Genomic DNA, 22,441 nt, shown 5'->3' with positions numbered 1-22,441 from the left:
AAACAACTAGGTGTAGGTGTAGAACTGTCCACAAAATAATAATAATAAAGATGCTATTTATTGATTTGGCGTTTAATTTGTATTTAAAATACAAGTAATGTATTTAAAATACAACTTAGTAGACTCAAAAAGTCTGTGTTTGATTTAACAATCAATACATAAAATAAAAATGCTTCTTAAATAATGAGTAACGATTTTTTTATGAAGAAATAAAAAATACATTCAAAACAACACATCATTAAGTTTTACAAATTTCTTAGATGGATAGATTTTTTGCGAATATAGTTGAGTTTTGCCTCCAACACCCTTATTTATGTCCTTATCCTATAAAAAGTTATGAATTATTATAAAAATCTAGTGCAAAATAAATTAATATTTGAAATATATTTCCCATATAGTTTAAACATAAAAAATTGTAATTATGAGAACTCCCATTATTGTTTAAAAACTCAATAACTTTTTTTCCATCAATATTTTTTTCGGTTATTGTTATATGGTAAATTAGTATGTTCAAAAGATTGGATTGATTTTTTTTTAAGAATCAGCATATTTCTATTAAACAGTAAATTTAGTATGCACACTGTACTAAATAGTGAACTTGAAAGTATGTAATTGATGTTGATGACCCACCGATTCTCGATACTCTGTAATTTAATATTATACTATATTTAAGTTTTGTTATTTCTTGGTGCAACTGCATTTTATAGAATAAAATAACAAATTTGTAATTTTTTCCACATGAATTTTATTTGACTAGCAACCGGGTTTTGTCACGAAGCCCGGTTGCTGATCAAATAAAATTCATGTGGAAAAAATTACAAAGTTGTTATTTTATTCTATGAATATTATACTGTTAAAAAAACTCCATGGAATATATTACTTAAACTTGATTTTTTTTAATGTAAAGTGTGATCTGGGTCAGCATTTTGTATGTGGTATATCCATTTAGTAGTATCATTAGTTATTAGTTATCTTGCTCCTCAAATGAAACTTGTCTGCCTCAGGACCGGTCTGTAGTTGATGCGAACGGGTCTGAAGGTTTCCAGAGGACTGAAGTTAGGAGGGCCCTTTTTGGATTTGAAGTTTCCATTGAAAATTCCAAAACGCAGGGGGGAAGCCTGTTAACAAAGATAATGTGATATACTGTCTGCCAAAAAAGAGTAATAATTAAATAAATCACAGCCAATTTTTGCCAACGATTGTCACACAGCTTGGGTAATGCCCACAAAGTGCTTGGCACATAGCTTCTGCAGCACTCAGTACAGTATTTAACATTTAAACCTCAATTACTCTGGGCTGAGTGTTGACATTGTAATGATTTTTAGCTTATAACGTAGATTATTTTTCATATTCCGACATCTGTTATTCTTTCAAAATCCATTGATCTGAAGCGTAGGACTGATCACCCTGTCTTTATATAATCATGATCGAGTAACAACATGATCCGATGCGGTGTCCTATGCACCACTTGAGTGCAGATATCAGAATATATTAAATTCTTCAAAGCTTAAAAGGAAAGTTTGTTATAGAGATTGTTTCCAACTAGTTACATTGCCGATTAAATTATAAAAATAAAACTCTTACATAAGACCACTTTTTTGAGGTAAATAATATTAAAAAATACTAGTTTCGAGAACTACAGATGTTCTCGCCATCAACTGATGAGATGAGAATATCTGTATCGTTAAAACTAATTAATAAACTGAAAAGAGTGTTTTTTTTCAAGTGTTTATTTATCATATTATTCCAATAAGTAAAAAAAACAAGTAAATTAGTAAAGTTTCTGTAAAAACACTATTTTAAGACTTTTTAGTATCACAATCGAGATGTAATTAAATTAAGGCATTGAAATAATAATAAGACAAAAATACTCATGGGTTTAGTTTGCCCTAAACCAGATCGAAAGGAATAGAGGTGTATGTTACACATCAAATATAAAAATGATATATAAATGATCTGTTATTATAATAAAAATTAATGCTTCTCAAGAATGAAAAATGTTTAAAATAATTAAACAAAATACCATAAATGTGCGGTGTTAACATCACAACTGATTTGGAACAGTAACCAGGTTTAAATCAAGAAAAATCAGTAAATTAAAAATGAATCTATGGTCAAGTTGTTAAAAAAAATTCACTTACAATTTGGGCGAATAACAGAACAGTGAAGAGGAAATATAGGAGAACTAGTCTTGTAATATTTCTCAGTGACATTTTTATGAAGTATGCAGGGTTCCTTATCTCAACTCAAAATAATGAAGTCAACTAATACAAGGTAATATTATACTGCTCAATTTATAGCAAGTTGAGGTAGTACCCGCTGTGGAAATACTGCCAATTTATTGCAGATTCAAGAATATTTTCTGCAGGAAATTAAATCAAGCAGGAATTAAAATATCACCACTTAAGCAGAATGATATTACAATTAAATTTAAGAGTGTTAATAACTGTATGTTAATTAATGCTGATCTGTAGTGGACTTTTTTCTTTCTTGTTCTGTATATAGTCACCAACTCCATCTGGCTTTTCACTTTGTAAAGTAGCATATACTCTCTTGTAGGAGAGATTAGGAATGTGACAAATTAACCATAATTTACTTGATCAATTTGTTCACATCTATAGTGTAGCCGTTAATGGGATTGGCTACCGTGCTGGAGGTTCCGGATTTGATTACCAGAGTGGTGTAATGCTCAGCTACTATACTAGAGGTGCCAAACTAGATTCCCAGGGAGGGTTAATAAATATAAGTGATTTTTTACCCTAAATATGATGCAGTGCCCTATGCACCATCGGGTGTGGACAAGGGTTTTTCTTATATTTATTTTTATGATTTTTCCCTCGAATATTAATTTAATATTATACCCTGGACTACATGAAACGCAGGGCTGATCATGTATTTAACAATTAAGAAATAATATATATGATGCAGTGCCCTATGCACCATTAAGCTATACTATCTATTTGTATAGATAGTGTAGCCCCATGGTGCAAAGGGTTAGCACCCTCATAGGTTAGAAAGATTATTTAATGTTTTATTATTTTTCTTATCATTCCACCTATTTTTCTGTTTTAACATCTTTACAAACATCTTCAAAGCATTGCACCTATAGGGGTGCCTTATGCATATGTGGGATTGTACATATATCTTCATCTTCAAACCTTTATCTTTATGCATGTACCATGAAGTGAAGAAATATAAACAAAAAATTATAAATAAATCTTTGATTTGGAGAAATTGAAGTTGGAATATTAGGTACAAGCCACATATACACAAATACAAGTATAATAATAATAATAACTAAAAAAAATCACAATTTTATTTATTTAATAACGAGCTGTGCTCGGCCATGCGTTGTTGTGGCTCAGTTTGGCTAAACGGAAAGGAAATAAATAAAAAGCACACATTTGAATGAAACATAAGTGTTTCATTACGCAACGCTTGTGAAGAGCATCAAAATTATTTACCCTTTTCAACCTTTAAAGCTCCTACTCCCAATTCAACCTTCTACGTCCCAAAGACCCAACTCTAAAATCAAGAATTAGCTTCACATACGGTGTTTGAAAAAGATGCGGAATGCATCGAAACACGTGTCACAGTAGATTTTAAGAAAACGTGGTATTTACTAAGTAAAACATTAATTGCAAAAAATTATTTACAGTTGGTAAAGGTTACATAAGAAGTTTATGACATTGTTGATCTTCATATATATATATTTTTAAAAAGGGTGTTTATTAAATAGACAAACATTTTGATTGTGTATTATTTTTGTAGACCTAAGCGGTCTGCGATACATACCACGGGAACAAAATCTGCTTCTTTAATTTTTAAAATTTACTAATATAACATTCATAAAATAATATTTAAACGCATGGTACGTGATTACACACAAATATGTTAATTGTAAATAAAATAATAAATACTACTACTACCACCATCACGCCTTTTCTCCGCAGTGGTAGGCAGAGAGGATGGAACGCCACACTCTTCTGTCCTGACATACACTCCTCGCCTCCTTCACATCCATACATCTAGTCATACATGCCCTCCGATTACGCAGACTTTTGACACCGCCAGATTTTAGGTTCTGATTGATCTGATCGTGCCAAGTCTTTTTCGGTCGTCCACGTTCTGTTTTCCCTCTCAAATAATAAATAAAAGTACACAAATAAGTTCAAAAGTATATTTTCAACTAAATAATTATTTTTATTTTAGATTTTATATACATAATTAGATTTTATCTCTAAAATTTGTAATAAATAACATCTTGGTGTAGCCATCTTGATTTTACACCTTGCGGCATGCTTAAATGAGAAGTCCTCTGTGATGAGTTCTGCTGACTATTGGTTGGTAGTTGATATCGACTGGTTTTATATTCCTCACGGGATTTACAATGGAAGGCCTCCCTCTAGACCTGTAGTTGCCATTAAATAATCCTAGTCGCCAAAACAACGGCATTGCCTGTAGAAAAATATGCACAAAATAATATATTGTTATATTACCTAAAGTAAAATCTAAAAACATGTAATTATCACAGATTACAAAGATGAGAATTTCACATGAAAATATTTTCAGCTCAAAATATATAAGAAAAATATATTTAAGCTAACTAACTAACTAACCACCATGCCGCTTCTCGCAGGCGTAGGCAGAAAGAATAGAACGCCAGACAAACGTCTTTGCAAAAATTCTTCACCTCTTCCACATACATACATCCTATCATACATACCTGCCGATTATAACGACACCTGATCTGATCACTTTCAAGTATTTGAAGAATTTTACTATGCCAAGTTTTCCTCGGTCTTCCTCTGCTTCCATTTCGAACTGAATTTGCCACATATTTTCTTGAAAAACTTCGTTATGTCAAGGTTTCTCCGGTGTTCCTCCTATTCTATTCTTCTATTTGCCGCATATACTTGTTTTACCATTCTTTCCTAACTCATTCATTCCACATGTCCAAACCATCTCAATACATTAAAAGTTTATGTTTTTATTAAAACTGTCTAATATCATACAAATTATGTATTTTTATATTAAAATTAAGTTAGAAAATACATATTCACGGCCATTCAGACGCTGACAGATAGATTTTTCTGTGTGAATATGCGCATGTGTCATTATGACGTGAAGTGATTAAATAAATATCTATTCTACAGATGATACTTACATGATTGTTTGGCGTAAATAAGATAACAATGAATACAATTATTAAAAAGACAGAAAAAGACTTCATTTTTTAATAATAATAAAATTATATATGTATTACAGTTTCAAACGAAGACAATGCTATTTATAATACTAAAAATGAAATAAAATATGAATGCTTCATGTATATATATCTTGAACGCACGTGTTTATTTACACCTGTATCGTGTTTAATTCTAGGAAGGAAATAATTATTGTTTAAATGAATTGATTATTAAAATATTGGTATAACACGTTTTACAATCAAAGCAAAAGTTTGTCTTTGACATTGAAATGTGAACAGATTGAGTCATCATTATTTCATTTTGAATGATTTCCTGATTTGATAAACAAAACTTCTATTATTTTCATTATGTAATTCGGCAGTTATATTTTAGTAAAATTTATCCATTTTAAAATATAAAGTTAACTTTAAAAAATATCACTAATTATTTCATCGCGGGGTAATAACAACTAGGTAACTCTTGAATAAGCTTTGTTGGGAAATAGAAATATAAGATTGTGGTCAGTTTTTTTTATTTTTATAATATAAAAAAAAGCCTTGATGATTTTAATATTTTATTTATATTTGATTATTATTATTTTCATTAATTGATTCGGCAGTCACTTTGTGGTAACATCTATCCATTTTAAACATACTAAGGACGGGACAGGTATTTTTACCCATTCGGTCGATTGATGCTTAAGGACGGGAAGGGTATTTTTACCTTCTGCGCCGGCCTTATTCAAAATTCAAAATAGAAAGAATTATTGTTATTGAAATGTTTTTATATAAATATTATGCACCAATTTCTTTGTTAACGTCTCAAAACTATTTGTGGACAATTATCAAATCCCGTCGCCAGCGGTCCGCAAACATAAAAAAAACACCCATCCTTAGTATGTTAATTAAAGTTTCAATTGGTAAATACATACCACTATTTTATAAGTATATTGTAACACGTGTTTTGATACATAATTTTCAAACACCGTATGTAAAGTTAAGGCTAAATTTCAGAGTTCATCCTTCATCCTTCAACGTCAAGGGATACAACTCTAAAATTTAGACTTAGTTTCACATACGTTGTTTAAAAATGATGTGGAATGCATTGACACATGTGCCACAATAGATTTTAAGAAATAGTGGTATTTACTAAGTAAAACAATCATTAGAGTAAAAATATTATTATTATTGTATTAATATTTTAAGCAGCTAACTTCAATATGGATTACGAAGTTACCTAGTTGTAAGAATTGCCCCACAATATGCACTACAAGTATATAAACATATTCATTTATGATGGGTATTTCTTCAGTGGCGTGCCTTAAATGCCACGGATAACTACATTTTTACAAGTATTAAAAATAAAATATTATGTACATATTTTATAGCTTAAAGATAACCAAGTATGTGTAGTTTAGTTTAAAAAAATAAAACGAAAGGTCTCGTCACTCTCACAGTTCTTCATATTGATGTAACCGAAAGGCGTAATGTATTGCTATTAGATGCCGTTTATTTTACTTCTGTCTGCAAAAAGCAGTGCCTTTTACACCTTTAAATTAACAAACACAGAACGTCCCCTTTTTACATTTATAAAAAGTGGATCTCAAATTGTTCTCTATGGAATGGACACTCACAAAGGAACTGGAAAACCGAATAGAGGCGTTTAAAATGGGTCTCTATCGCAAGATCCTGCGAGTTTCATGGCGTGATCGGGTCACCAACCTAGAGGTCCTCCAACGGATGAATACCAATAAGGAACTCCTACCAACCATCGAGCAGAGAAAGCTGATGTACTTCGGACACGTCATGACAAATGAGAAATATCATCTCCACCTAATCATACAAGGAAAGATTGAGGGGCGAAGAACTCAAGGACGCCGAAGGACATCATGGCTGAAAAATCTACGACAATGGTTTGGCAGAAGCACCAAATCTCTGTTCCGAGCTGCAGCATCAAAATTTAAGATAGCCATGATGATCGCCGATCTTCGTTAGAAGTGGCACAGAAAGAAGAAGAAGAAACAATGGATCCTTTCATTACGAGTAATTTGCATAGTTACAGAGAAAGGGCAAGTCCCCTTTTCATGATATTCACTTGTGAGCCGGGACTTCTTTGCTAATCAAAACAAAATTGTTTCACTGAGAGGTTCCACTGTATTTTTTTTTTGTGTTGAACGGGGAGTGAACGAGACACATTTAGTTCATACCTTGAACACGCTATACACCCGGCACAGCTTTACATTTCTCAGCATATTATATTAGTAGATTTTTATAATAATTTATACAATTATAATGTTGGATCGTTAATATTACATTTGTGAGCAAGGTAGGGTAGACACTGCTGCTTTTGTGCCTATATTTAACGCACACTCCTGCACTCTACATTATTTTTAAGTACGGTGTGCGAAATTCGCCATTAGGGCATTGGTGACAAGAGTTGGGCTAAGAGGTGTTTCCTGTATTTTTTATTATGTTATTTTCAACATGAAACATGGAACCACGTTCTCACTGATAAAAAAAGACAAAGATTGCTTTCAATTAAAATTTACGTCATGTTCAACCGTGTTATTTATTCATTTTTAATTAATGTTTTACTTATTATTTTTTGACATCTCATCAAAGATGAAGAAGAATATGGAAGTCTGGGCATTTACGGGGCTGACTTCCATATTCTTCTTCATCTTTGATGAGATGTCAAAAAATAATATGAAAATAACTGCTGTAATTGGAGATAATCCAGATTTTGTGAACAAGTATTTGGACACACTCAAAATGTTGTAAATGTTTTACTTAGTAAATACCACTATTTCTTAAAATCTACTGTGACACGTGTTTCAATGCATTCCGCATCATTGTTGTAATTCATACGGTGTTTGAAAATGATGCGGAATGCATCGAAACACGTGTCACAGTGGATTTTAAGAAATAGTGGTATTAACTAAGTAAAACAGTAATTAAAAATGGATAGATTTAACCACAAAGTGACTGCTGAATCAATTAATGTGTTATTTATTGTTTCAGATATTCACTTTGTGGTAAGACATAATTAAATTATAAATAGAACACTAGTTTTTTACCACTTGAGTATTATATTTTGTTACGACTAGTTTTAGCAGCTACAGATGCTTCCATCTTACGGAATCTAATATCTTCTTCTGCGGTCTCATGCGCCACCTCTTCAGCTCTTGTATTCTTAAATGTTTGAGAATTTCAATATATAATTATATTTTAACCCTTAGATAGAAACAATAAATGTAACATAAAATCAAGTGGTACAAAAACAAGTTTTTTAAAATAATTTATTTATGTTCAATCACGAAAACATAGACAATATTATTGGTTGGAACACCATGAGCACGTAAGATAAAATTTCTTATCTTCTTATAACCCCTATCTGCATCCAGTGGTGCATAGGGCACTACATCATATTGACACAGTCTTACCTTGCTCGTTACTTATATGAAGGCAAGGTGACCACTCCTGCGCTCCAGGTACCAGTCCAGGGTAATATTAAATAAATATTAGAGTGTAAAATCACTAATGTTTATTATCACCCCCCTGGGAATCGAACCCGGGATCTCCAGGGGAGGTAAACACGCTAACCATTGCACCAGGGAGGCGGACAAATAAAAGATTAAATGTACACAATTATTTTTACACTTTGTAAACCAAATTTCAGTTTACGAAAAGAAATCTGAAGCTTTGAGTCTCCTCTTCGGCAGATTGATATTCAGCAGATCGTCCGTGAGTGTTTTCTTCTTCTTCTCGTCGGGATTGGTCGCGGGTGGGGCGTCCCCTCTCCTCCTGGCCGCGCCGGGCGTGGTGCGCCGCAGGGAGGGCGTGAGGCGCGCCGCGCCGGGCGTGGGGCGCCGCAGAGAGGGCGAGGGGGAGGCGATGATGGGCCGCTTGAGGTGCGAGGAGGCCAGGCGCCGCGCTGCGGGCGACATGGACATGAGGCGGTCCGTCACGGACCCGGTGGCCATGCGAGGCGACGGCCTGCGGAAGAGACATCGACTATCATTACGAATTCATTTCACACAGGGGATCTTTACAGCCATAATTATAATTGTGACAATAATTTTTAATTTAAATTTTACTTTACTATTCTTTTTATTTTTTAAAACGTAGGTTTTAAGTTATGTGGATATTGTGACTTTAATTGATTCGGCAGTCACTTTGTGGATATATAATTTCATTTTTAATTTACTATTTCTTCGAATCTATTGTGACACATGTGTTTGGATGCATTCCGCATAATTTTTTATTTTTTAATAAAAAGAGAAATATTTGTGTTTTTATGATTTACATAAATATTTCAATTTCATACTATTTCTGTGAGCCTAATAATAATAATAAAACCCTTATCCGCACTCCAATGGTGCATAGGGCACTGCGTCATATAAACGCAGTGTTATCTTGATCGTTTACACATGAAGGAAAGGTGATCAGCCCTCCGTTTCAAGTACCAGTCCAGGGTAATATTGAATAAATATTACAGTGAAAAAATCACTCATATTTATTCTTACCCCCCCTGGGAATCGAACCCGGGTCCTCCAGAACGGTAGCCGAGCGTGCTGACCATTACACTACGGAGGCGGACACTGTGAGCCTAAGCGGCTCATTATTAGAAATAGGTATCAAATTGTGGTAGAGTGGATTCGAACCGAGAAACTCTTACTTAATAGTCCGCGTTAGTGAACCACGGGACCACAACCCGACACAAACGCTAAATGCCATATGCAAAGCTAAGTCTGAATTTTAGAGTTGTGTCTTAGGGATATTGCAGGATGAAGAGGGGGTAGGAGCTGTTTCTCATTTTAACTTATTTATTTATTTTTATCAATACAATAGTGGCAGATCATGAATCATAATTGGAAATCTGAGTTTCTTTTTCGGCACGCTACTTACATTTCGGAAGTTGCATGTATCTTTTTAATTCACACCTTCTTTCACATATGAATTCCCGACATCATCCATGGTTGAGTTGAGGAATTTTTCTTTTTAGAGTGGGGTTAATCATGGATTAATTAATTTGTCCGCCTCCGTGGTGTAATGGTCAGCGTGTTTAGCTACCGTGCTGGAGGTCCCGGGTTCGATTCCCAGGGGGGGGGGTGAAAATAAATATTAGTGATTTAAATAATAATAATAAAACCCTTATCCGCATCCCAATGGTGTATAGGGCACTGTGTCATATTAACACCTCCTCTGCGATGGTGGGTCTGGTCAGACCCACCATCGCGGAAAATTATTGATTACGTAATAGGTAATTTGTTTACGTCGTTTTCCTTCAGTGTAATCGTTCTTAAAAAAATTACCTACAAATTGAGATACAAACGAAAATTATTGGACCAGATTCAAATGAGTTATTTAAAAAAAAAAGAACAAATAAAATATCAAAAATCATATTGAGTAAGGTCAGTTGTTCGCTATCAATGTGTTAGTGTGCCGTCTGCCGTGATTTTGAAATCCCAAAAACAAAAGCATACATTGTCAATCTTTGGCGATTGTTTCCGTTTATTGTTTTTTTTTTATATTTGTTTTTAACTGATTTATTTGTTTACTTGTATGACGGATTAAATATCATATATATAGACTATAAGGTAAATCTACATTTAAAAAATATTAATATTACAAAACACAGACCTTCACAATAAACTGTTTTATATTTGAACGATTTCTAGTTTTATTTTTTTAAAATCTTTTCGACACTTTACCACAATGGCAGGAAAAAAATAATTATCTCATGACGAGATTGAACGACTTTTGGACAGTTCTAAAAGTGAAAGAAAAGTGAGAGAATAGTGCAGATGACAGTGATTTAGAATTCAAAAACCTTAGATTCAGAATTTGAAAGTGCAACGGAAAACGTGGTTTTATAAGAAATGTCAGTAAGTGATAAAAACATCGATTTCAACAAGAAAAGTACCGATTGTCCTCTTATTTTTTGGTAATAATTTATTGGTCAGTAATAAAATTAAATATCATACCTATTATGTCTAACGAACTTGTATATAAAATTTTTATAATAATTAGTTTTATTTGGTTTCGTACAAAATTGTATTCATAATTTCTAAAACCCGCAAAATGTTTATGTAAGAAATGGCGAACTTTAAATGAATATTTACACCATTTTGGGCAATTCCGTATATATTTTTCAATGAAAATTTAAATATTTTCACTGTATTTAAAATGAATTTTAATTGCATTATGGACAAAAATTTATCTTGAAATATTAACTCAAAATCCTAGAATCATTTTGTGGTTTTTGGAGCTAACTGCCACGTTTTATATTTGAAGATAATTACTTAGTTGCATTTTGTTAATAATTCTATCTGTTATGATGTTGACTTAAAATATAGTTATAAAATTAAAAACACTAATTATTTGAATTCAGTAAAAATAAAAATGTTTACAATCACTGCTTCATTGCCAACCATGCTACATGCGCGTGTGACATGCTCCGCGGTAGTAGTGAGTATATAAATTAGTTAGTCTGTGGTAGTGAGCCGAAGCGCGCGGTCGCGTTTGGATGTAAAATGATGCGCTTGGATAATTTAATTTCAAAACTATCAAAAACTTGAAAATTCTCATACAAAACTTATGACACATTATCCTATTGCTATGTAGGCTATTTTGAATAATATATAAAATATAAAAACCCGACGAAAAACGCCTAAAAGGCGATTTCTGTACTGGGTCAGATCAGACCCACCACCGCTGGGCGCGTTTTGTTTGAGGCCATCGCGCTTTAGGTGTTAACGCAGTGTTATCTTGATCGTTTATACATGAAGGAAAGGTGATCAGCCCTCCGCTTCAGGTACCAGTCCAGGGTAATATTGAATAAATATTACAGTGAAAAAATCACTTATATTTATTTTACCCCCCTTGGGAATCGAACCCGGGACCTCCAGAACGGTAGCCGAGCATGCTGACCATTACACTACGGAGGCGGACAAAACTGGCGGATTTAACACTGTAATATTTATTTAATATTACCCTGGACTGGTTCCTGAAGCGCAAGAGTGATCACCTTGCCTTCATGTAAGTAATGATCAAGATAACACTGCCTCAATTTGATGCAGTGCCCTATGCACCATTAGGTGCGGATAAGGGTTATAATAATCATGGATAGAATAGTGAATGTTAAAAATGTACAAAGTGATCACTTAAACCGGTCTATAGCAGGCTGTAAGCCTTGTATTTACCCAGACATCCGTTTTCTTCTTCATCCATGTTGAGATGTCAATACAAATAAAACTCCTAAGCAGACAAACCCAGATTTGTGAGCAGAGATAAGGACAAACTCAAAACATTGCGGATCAATCTGTAATTTGACAATGACAATGATTTTTACGTGAGCATATTCCTTTTGGCGGCTTCCATCGCCTTCTGCTTCATGTCCCGATGGCGCTGTCCCGCCTTTTCTGCCAACGCGAGCGCTAGCTGCTCCCTTTTTGGGACGGTGGCCATTTTGAAGGACGCTCCGGCCGCTTTGCTGCAAATTCAAATGCATCTTTTCATATACAACATTTTGAGTGTGTCCAAATATTTGTTCACAAAATCTGGATTATCTCCAATTACAGGAGTTATTTTCATATTATTTTTTTTTTGTCAAAAAAAAAAAAAAAATGAAAATAACTCCTGTAATTGGAGATAATCCAGATTTTGTGAACAAGTATTTGGGCACACTCAAAATGTTGTAAATAAATTATCTGGTCAAATTATAAGCTTAATAATAAAAATGAAAATGGTATTTTCTGGCGTTTCTCATGTGTGTGATTATAATCCAGGATTCGGATCTCACATACTAATATAAGAGTTTCTGCTTAATAAAAAGCTTCTTTACATCTCACCAATAGATGTCTCTAGTGAAGTTCTAGTGATTCAAGAACAAGGTTTCTAAATTGGTTCATATATATAGAACTTCCAAGAATTTGAGTAGTGTGGTTGTCAATAATGGGTAGAATTGGTGAATGTTACACGTGTGTAAAGTGATCACTTAAACCAGCCTATGTCGGTCGTCAGCCCCGAAAATGCCCAGACTTCCATATTCTTCTTCATCTTTGATGAGATGTCAAAAAAAAAAATAAAAAAAAAAATACATCTTTTCATATTTTATTTATTGTTCAGGCATTCACTTTGCAGTAAGGCATGATGAAATTGTGAAAGAAAAACACTTGAGTTTATTTTGTTACAACGACTAGTTTCGGGCGCTATGCTTCCATCTTCCGGTCTAAATATAAACTAAAACATAATTAATTATTTGTAGAACAGATTTTTTCTTTTACAATAATCTTAACATATGCATTTAACACATTGTTTGCGGGAAAGTAGCCTTTTACATACTGTTGGTAGAGAGTGGGAGACTGGGAGAGTGGGAGTTGGTAGAGTTCTAATAGCTTACTTTTGGTAGAGTGCGAGATACAGTAAAAAACATTGTACAGATGGGAATTGGGTTTGCGGTTACTTGTGATTAGTATACAACTTTAATGAGTATATTTATTTAGGTCAGGGTTGATAAAAAAAGGTCAAACACTAAAAATGTTGTGAATAAACTAAATATGACAGAGCTTGAGCTAAAATGCTAAGTTTGAAATAAACCGCATAGTTTTAGTTACCCTGGTAGTGGTGTGTCTCCGCCGTCGAGCCGGAAGGGGGTCCCTTCTATCTCTCCCCAGGTCATGAGGGGAGACTCCCCGGGGGCTCCGGGACACGGGGAGGGGGTGCGGACCAGCGAATGAGCCGTGGACATTGGCAGCAGTCGTGTTCCACCTAAAAACAAATATAATATAATGTAACTTCAGAACATAGAGATCAGACGTCGTATCGCCATCACCAAAAGTACCATGTCTAAGCTAGACAAAATCTGGAGAGACCAGGGTGTGAGTAACAATACAACGATGAAGCTTGTCTGGAGCTTGGTCCACTCTATTTTTCTCTATGCTGCCGAAACATGGACCACAAAAGCAGCAGAAAGGAAAAAAATGTGGTGTTGGAGGCGCATGCCCCGAATTCCGTGGACAGCTAGACCCACCAACGAGTCCATTCGCCAGGAACTACGCTTGGATGGCTTGACTCTGGCGAATGTCTGTACACGACGTATTCTCCAGTTCTTTGGACACGTTGCGCGTGGCAATGAGGATAGCCTGGAATGACTGGTTGTGATCGGTAGCCTGGAGGGGAAGAGAGGGAGAGGAAGATCCCCACGCGATGGACCGTTCAAGTTAAGGCAGCAGCAGGCACATCGGTGGTTGGAGCGCTACGTGCAGCGCAGTCAAGGGATAACTGGAGAAGAGTCATTGCTTCCACTATCCTTTTGTATGAAAAGATGGTTCATCTCATATACTTAGAGTTCACCAACCTGTGTTTACATCTTGCCCCGATCCAAGTCCCCCCAGCCCACTACCGAGCCCTCCAGTTTTCTGCGGATACTTTCCATCTAGTAGTGTGCTCCCGTCCACACCGATGCGCCCGCTCAGAATTCGCTCCTAGAAATATCAAAACGAATTTGTAGTTTTCAAACTATCTGGCTAATAGAAAATTGTTTCATTAATTGATTCGGCATTCACTTTGTGGTAAAATCTATCCTTTTTAATTAATGTTTTACTTAGTAAATACCACTATTTCTTAAAATGTACTGTGGCACGTGTTTCGATGCATTCCGAATCATTTTGATGCGGAATGCATCGAAACACGTGCCACAGTACATTTTAAGAAATAGTGGTATTTACTAAGTAAAACATTAATTAAAAATGAAAATTGTTTGTTAAAATAATATCTCAAGCTGTCTCCGTTCTTAGTGGTCGGCCACAGGGCAGCCATCGATACATATCAATATTATTTAGTGAAATTATCCATTAATTAATATTTCACTAAGTTATATCGTAGTTTTTGATAACAGTTCTTTCAAGAGGTGTGACGAAATCCGAAATCCCGAGAAATCCGAACAAGATTTAGAAAAAAATATTTGTAGGTAGAAATATATTTCTACCTGTGTTGCTACTCAAGTACTGTAATAATATTAGATTGTAATGAAAAAAGTTGCAAAAAATGTACAGTAACCTAAAAAGAAACAATGTTGTATAGCATTTCATTAACATTGGAGTAAATGAACAAGAAAAAACACAAACAATACACTACATTTTGTCGTGTACATTGTGTTGTGAAAATCGGTAATCTTCATTTGGCAAAGTGACGTAAACCTCCCTGACGATGCAATACATACGCGGAGCGTATGTTGAATATTGGGCGGCATAGGGAGGCGTGTATGTACTGTATTACAAATTTCTAGGCTAATCCCAACTTTTCCAAATCCGAACAAGCCACAGCCCCGATTAGTTTGGATTTCCGGGGTTTAACTATATATCTTTCCGGCTTAAGTTTTGTTGAAGTTGAGACATCTATTGGTGGGATCTCACATACTAATAAAAGAGTTTCTGCATAGTAAAAAAGCTTCTTTTCATCTCACTAATAGATGTCTCTAGTGAAGTTCTGATGATTCAAGGACAACATTCGAAATTGGTTCACATATATAGACCTTCCAAGAATTTGAGTAGTGTGGTTGTCAATAATGGGTAGAATTGGTGAATATTACACGTTTGTAAAGTGATCACTTAAACCAGCCTATGACGGTCGTCAGCCCCGTAAATGCCCAGACTTCCATATTCTTCTTTATCTTTGATGAGATGTCAAAAAGTAATATGAAAGTGACTCCTGTAATTGGAGGTAACCCAGATTTTGTAACAAGTTTTTGGACACACTCAAAATGTTGTAAGTTTTTTATACCAAATTGTTAAACATAGCTTTAAATGATCCATTTAGAGCATCCCTGTGAGAGAAATTAGAAACATTATTAAACATTATTTTGTCTGTGCCTTCCTCGTAAATTGTACAGATAAGCTATAGCACTGCAGAGACGGTGTCGCCTACCTGACTCTTGGCTATCTGCGTGATGGTCTCCTTGCTGCGCTGGTGGTCGAAGGGCTCCCCCTTGAGGCGGGTGTTGGCGTGCACCACCTGCTGCCGCTCCCTCAGGGCCGTCTCGTCGGCGGGCTGTCCGTCCGGCACGTACATGATGTAGTTCTTGGCCTTGTAGCCCCACGTGTCTAGCTGGAACACCACAAACTGATTCGTACTGTGCCAATTTACATTATTAAATTTCATTAATTCATTCGGCAGTCACATACTGCTAATATTTATCCATTTTTAATTTAAGTTTTACTTGGTAAATACCACTATTACTTAAAATAGGTTGTGACAAGTGTTTCCACGCATTCCGCATCATTTAACATCGAAATTTTAAGAAATACAGGGAAATTACCAAGCAATATTTTTTCTGTGCTATCTGTATTATTCTGAATTATTGTTTCTTTCAAAGTGAGTAAATTATTGTTTAAAAATGCATCAAAACACATGTCACAATGGATTTGAAGAAAAAACAGTATTTCAAAGTGAAATTGTATTTAAAAAAGTCTTTATTCAACACTAATAAAAGGTTATCTTCGATTCTGTAGCGTAGTGGTTAGCACATCTGTTTTCGCTCTATATATATATATATATATATATATATATATATATATATATATATATATATATATATATATATATATATATATATATATATATATATATATATATATATATATATATATATATATATATATATATATATATATATATATATATATATATATATATATATATATATATATATATATATATATATATATATATATATATATATATATATATATATATATATATATATATATATATATATATATATATATATATATATATATATATATATATATATATATATATATATATATATATATATATATATATATATATATATATATATATATATATATATATATATATATATATATATATATATATATATATATATATATATATATATATATATATATATATAAATATATATATATAAATATATATATATATATATATATATATATAAATATATATATATATATATATATATATATATATATATAAATATATATATATATAAATATATATTCCTTTTTGTCTGCTAGAACTCACTTCTTTTATACGTCAGAATGTGAAACAATCTGTGCCAAGGCAAGCAGGAACGTAAAAACTAATGGCCGTAGATAGACAGAAATATTTTGAATATAAAAATAAAACACTCTTGAGTTTATTCATGTAAACACGACTAGTTCTGAGAACTAATGATGTTCTCATCAATGGGTGAAAATACAATTTGCAAATACTCGTAACTTTCTTTTTAAACAAAAAGGTCCCGGAACTCACATCATTTCAAGCTTTTAACTAAAAAAATATATATTCAAATACCATTTAAATACTCATTACAATACCATATTTTATCATAAGCGCAAACATTGTTCCGTCTGACTGATTATCTGCATCATTTTCAAATACCGTGCACGGTGTTAGAAAATGATGCAGAATGCATCGAAACACGTGTCACATTAGATTTGAAGAAAAAGTGGTATGTACCAAGTAAAACTTAAATTAAAAATGGATAGATCAATAAATGATTTATTTTTATTTTTATTGATTCGGCAGTCACTTTGTGGTGGTAAATATCCATTTTTATTCCGTTTTGTTTGTCGTTCCGTGGAAAAAAAATCCTTTTCACCTGCTCGTAAGCATGGTGAAAAGGATGATGCGATACCTCGTGCACTTTGTTGGTGGTGTCGGCCTGGTCCTGTATGGAAGGCACCACGCAGGCGGTGAGGAGCTTCATCTGGCTGTCCAGCTCCTCCCGCAGCTGATCCTGGAAGCGGGAGCGGCTGCGGCGCCCCATCTCCTCCATAAGGGTCTGAAAGCTGCTGTTGTCCTCGCTCGTGTGCTCCGCCAAATATGAATCTGGAGACATTATTCATTTTTACAAATCAGATAGACAGCAAAGCGATAATTAAAATGTTAAGCCTTTAACTGTGTGTTTAATAAACAGAGAGGAAGGAAACCTATCAGTGAAATCTAAACTGGCACTACACAACCTGGAGTCCTGGTTCCAACCCTAATGTATGGAATTGAAGCATGGAGTTGACCTTTAACTGTGTGTTTAATAAGCAGACAGGAAGAAACCTATAAGCGAAATCTAAACTGGCAGTACACAATCTGAAGTCCAGGTTCCAACCTTAATGTATGGAATTGAAGCATGGAGTTGGTAAAAAAACGATGAAAGTAGACTGAATGCAGTCAAACTGTCTCAGACGAATGCGCGGCAAAACGATGTATGATAGATGTTCGAATGGTAAAATAAGGAAGGAATGCAAAGCTGAAATAAGCATTATCGATAAAATTAACTTTGAACCTCCGAGATGAAGACTCTCCAATCAATAACCGGAAACACATTGCGAGACCGAGTAAGAAATACCGACATCCGGAGCATGTGTAAGACGGAGGATATCGTGAGGTGGGGACGACAACGAAGGCGATACTGGAATGATCATGTAAACAGAATGTCAGATGACAGACTTCCACGTATCGCCCTTCAAGGAATCCCTGAAGGATGCAGACCCCCAGGCAGACCTACAAAAAGGTGGAAAGACAGGTGGGAGTCAACATCCCAAGAGCTACAAGCGGAGGCACAAACAGATCCTTAGGATCTAGAAAAAGAAGAAGAAGAAGAAGATAAAATTAAGAAAGGTGTGTTGAGATGGTTTGAACATGTGGAACGAATGAGTGAGGAAAGAACGGTAAAACAAATTTATGAGGCGAATGTAGTTGAAAAAAGGAGCAGAGGAAGACCAAAAAAATCTTGGCACAATCAGGTATGCCAAATATTTGAAAGCGGTCAGGTTAGGAGTCAAAATAATAATCGGCGGGTATGTATGAGGAGATGCATGAACGTGGACGAGTCGAAGAGTGTTTGCAAAGACAGAGTGGTGTGGCGTTCTATTCTCTCTGCCTACACCTGCGGAGAAATGGCGTGGTGTTGAGTTAGTTAGTTAAATTATGGAGTTCTACAAATTAAACGCTAAATCAATAAAATAAATTAAAAAATAAAATATGATCCATGAAAGCTTTGTGAAAGCAGATGAGTCTGATCTTCACTATCAGTGTTGCCATATGCCAAACCAAAAAATCTGAATCAAACAGTCTAGAAATCTGTATAAAATCTGTATAGAATCAATAACCCAAAATATAAAATTTATTTTTAAACACATTTTCATTAATTTTAGAAATCAAATCCTTTTCTATTTTTAGTTTGTAGCATGGATCTTTGTAGTTGTTTTGATAGTAATAATCCTTCCAACGTTTCACTACTTATTATCAAATGTTAATCATGCTCGAATCTATACATATTTGTGCGTAATACGCACTGATTAAAACATTGCGTATTACGCGACGTGTATAAAAAATTAACACTCGGTCGCATGAACAAATTAGACATGTTTTGGGGAATCCTGCAGTATGCTGCGTAAATTGCGTAATGTTCCATGACAAGACAAAATAGAACCCAATAATAAATAGCGCACCCCAATATAAAACAAATTCTAACCTACTTATTAATAATAATAAAATAATAATAAAACCCTTATCCGCACCCCAATGGTGCATAGGGCACTGCGTCATATAAACGCAGTGTTATCTTGATAGTTTACACATAAAGAAAAGGTGATCAGCCTTCCGCTTCAGGTACCAGTCCAGGGTAATATTGAATAAATATTACAGTGAAAAAATCACTTATATTTATTTTACCCCCCTTGGGAATCGAACCCGGGACCTCCAGAACGGTAGCCGAGCGTGCTGACCATTACACTACGGAGGCGGACCTACTTATTATATAAACATATTTTCCTTCTTCTGTTTTTATCATATACTATGTCCAATTCCAAAAATGTGTATGAAACTAAAAGTACTACCTAGTAGAGTAAAATCTGTCATCTGTAACGGCAGCCTAAAATCTGTATCAATACAGGTAAATCTGTATATATCGCTCACTCCTTTCAAGAACGTCATAAATCAAAAATCGTCAATTTTCAGTTGTGCATGTTTTTGGAATGCCCAGAAAATGTACTATATCCCAGCAAAAGCGGCATATTTTTAACTTAATGTTTACCCGCTACAGGGCAGAAAGTGCTGTTTTTGCATTTTGAAGAAAAGGTGTTGTTTAATTATTTTTTTAAATATACTAAATATTTTTCAAATGGAGAAAAAACCTTAAGGTTTTACCTAAAAAGATCTGTTGCACAGTAAAAAGTTAAATAAGTGGCTTGATATTTATTTAATACATTGTATTATATTTTTAAACTTCAAAAACATTCTCCTGAAAAATCAAGTTTTTTGATTTATGACGTTCTTGAAAGGAGTGAGCGATATGGCAACACTGTTCACTATTAAGAATAAGGATCGTTTTCATGTGCTTGAGAAGATCGGATTATGGGTTGACCAACTGATCAAAATTACCGTGAACAAATTTAAGAATGTTAATTAAGAGAGTTAAGATTGTAATTTTACCCAGTGAGTGTTTGGAGGAAATCTTGGGCTTAGATCTGTCAGCTTCACTCGTGTCGGATTTCTGCTTGTTTGTAGAATTTCGGAGAATGTCCGATCCAAAGGGTTCTCTCGGCGTTCCGGGAATGTCGCTGTGCGGAGTTTCGAATGTTGCAGGACTGGCGTCTAAAAGAAAAAAATTATTTTAAATTTAAATTTATATTCCATTTGTAGTTGTTATTTGGAAGTGACATATTCGCTACGCAATGCACAATAAAAACAACATTTTTTTTTCAAACCCTTATCCGCACCCTAACGGTGCATAGGGCACTGCATTATTATATAAACACAGTGTTATTTTGATCGTTAACACGAAGGAAAGGTGATCAGTCCTCCGCTTCAAGTACCAGTCCAGGGTAATATTGAATAAATAATAGAGTGAAAAATCACTTATATTTATTTCACTCCCCCTGGGAATCGAACCCGGGACCTCAAGAACGGTAGTCGAGTGTGCTGACCATTACACTACGGAAGCGGAAAACAAAATTTAGGAGTTTTTAAATCATATTTTCATATGGTGTACGGAGTGCGTAGAAGTTTTTGGTAAGGGAAGGGTAATTAACTATGAGTATTTCATTTTTGTTAAATTTAGTACATAAACCCTGATGATGACAAGGTTCTTGTCGAAACCGGTTGGATAAAGTGTACCAATAAAAAGTGGTTAAAACAAAGTTGTTTAATTTTATAAATGTCAATATTTTCAAACAACAATATATGTATCTGATGACACGTCTTTTACACGCTACTAGGTATGGTGAACACTACACAGAAATTTTTATAACAAAATATCAAATATTTTCGAAGATATGACGATTTATACACAAATGTATCATTTTTGAAAAATATGTATAAAACGCCTGCTCTTGGCCTAAATTAGCGCACACATGTGTTAAAATTATTGACAACAATGTGTTAAAATTAATAAACAGTGATCTGTGATTGAGAAAGTGTGTTTTTTATTCATAATCAATCTTCTGATGAGTCTAAGAGGGCTAGGTCTAGGTATTCGTGCATCATATCACACATAGAATACTTGGCACCTCAATACTAACTATCGCAGTCATACTGTTTGCTTTTTTTTTTAAATAATGAACATTTTTACAGTCACCTCAACTCATTTGAAATGAACCATTACTGCTTCTTTTCATAATGATGTGAATAAAATTTAAAAAAAAACTTTAATACTTTGACTCACATCGTTCAGTAGGCGGTCTCGGTCCACTGCTATATTTGATAAACAACTCGCGTAGCTTTTGGTGGTCCTTTCTTTCAGTTGCGTCCAGGAATTCATTCTGAGCCCTCAATTTCTCCAAATCAGGGAAAAAATCCCTCTGAATGATTTTAGCCATTTCCTGAAACAAAAATTAATAATTAAATACCTTCCCTGTATATTTATAATGCTGGAAAATAGCGCAAAAGTGAATATAAAGCAAGACTAAAAGATTCTAACCTCGATGTAAGTATCCTCGTCTAGGACTTTTATTATACGTGTTTTCCGCTTGACAGCTCTGCCTTTTGGTGCTTTGAATATTGCTAATTCATTATCCAGCTTTTTGATGGCTTCTAGCGCCTTTTCACCTGGTTTATCTTTCATTTTGTGTTCACTCATATCGAAATGTCACTTGCTCACTTGCTGTCAAACTATTTTTTATGCATACTTCGGCGTACATGTTTCGTATATGTCTATGGTGAAAAATCTATGCATAAATTCATAGACAATAATGCAAAATGGAATTT

General features: G+C 34.2%; 1 protein-coding gene across 2 annotated transcripts; it reads right to left on the bottom strand.

Moving 5' to 3' along the window:
- Positions 1-995: 995 nt before the first annotated feature.
- LOC148303193 (splicing factor ESS-2 homolog) lies at positions 996-22,391 on the bottom strand. 2 transcript variants are annotated; one of them, XM_088270373.1, is made up of 10 exons: positions 22,155-22,357; positions 21,900-22,056; positions 20,669-20,830; positions 17,874-18,067; positions 16,118-16,297; positions 14,550-14,676; positions 13,807-13,960; positions 12,543-12,683; positions 8,847-9,184; positions 996-1,118 (listed from the first exon to the last, which is right to left on the bottom strand). In XM_088270373.1, the coding sequence occupies exons 1-9, from the start codon at positions 22,311-22,313 to the stop codon at positions 8,869-8,871; spliced, it is 1,590 nt and encodes a 529-aa protein (XP_088126499.1). In that variant the 5' UTR covers positions 22,314-22,357; the 3' UTR covers positions 996-1,118; positions 8,847-8,868. The 2 variants fall into 2 exon arrangements, with proteins under 2 accessions (XP_088126499.1, XP_088126500.1); XM_088270374.1 differs by lacking the exon at positions 996-1,118 and having other exon boundaries at positions 8,718-9,184; positions 22,155-22,391.
- Between the last annotated feature and the right edge of the window lie 50 nt (positions 22,392-22,441).

Source organism: Brachycentrus maculatus, unplaced genomic scaffold, assembly GCF_059751285.1.
Source record: "Brachycentrus maculatus isolate JH-2025_06_01 unplaced genomic scaffold, ASM5975128v1 h1tg000380l, whole genome shotgun sequence".
NCBI classification, from domain to species: Eukaryota; Metazoa; Arthropoda; class Insecta; order Trichoptera; family Brachycentridae; genus Brachycentrus; species Brachycentrus maculatus.
Note: the sequence above shows the minus strand (reverse complement) of the source record. Positions and strands in the feature narration are given on the sequence as shown.

Bases quoted from the DNA above. Each gene is read 5' to 3' on its own strand.
- LOC148303193 (XM_088270374.1), bottom strand. From the start codon at position 22,313: ATGAGTGAACACAAAATGAAAGATAAACCAGGTGAAAAGGCGCTAGAA. The intron at 14,677-16,117 runs GTAGGCGACACC...TGATATTTCTAG, and splicing joins CGCAGATAGCCAAGAGTCAG to GAGCGAATTCTGAGCGGGCG. The intron at 12,684-13,806 runs GTAACTAAAACT...TTGAATTTGCAG, and splicing joins GGAGACACACCACTACCAGG to CAAAGCGGCCGGAGCGTCCT.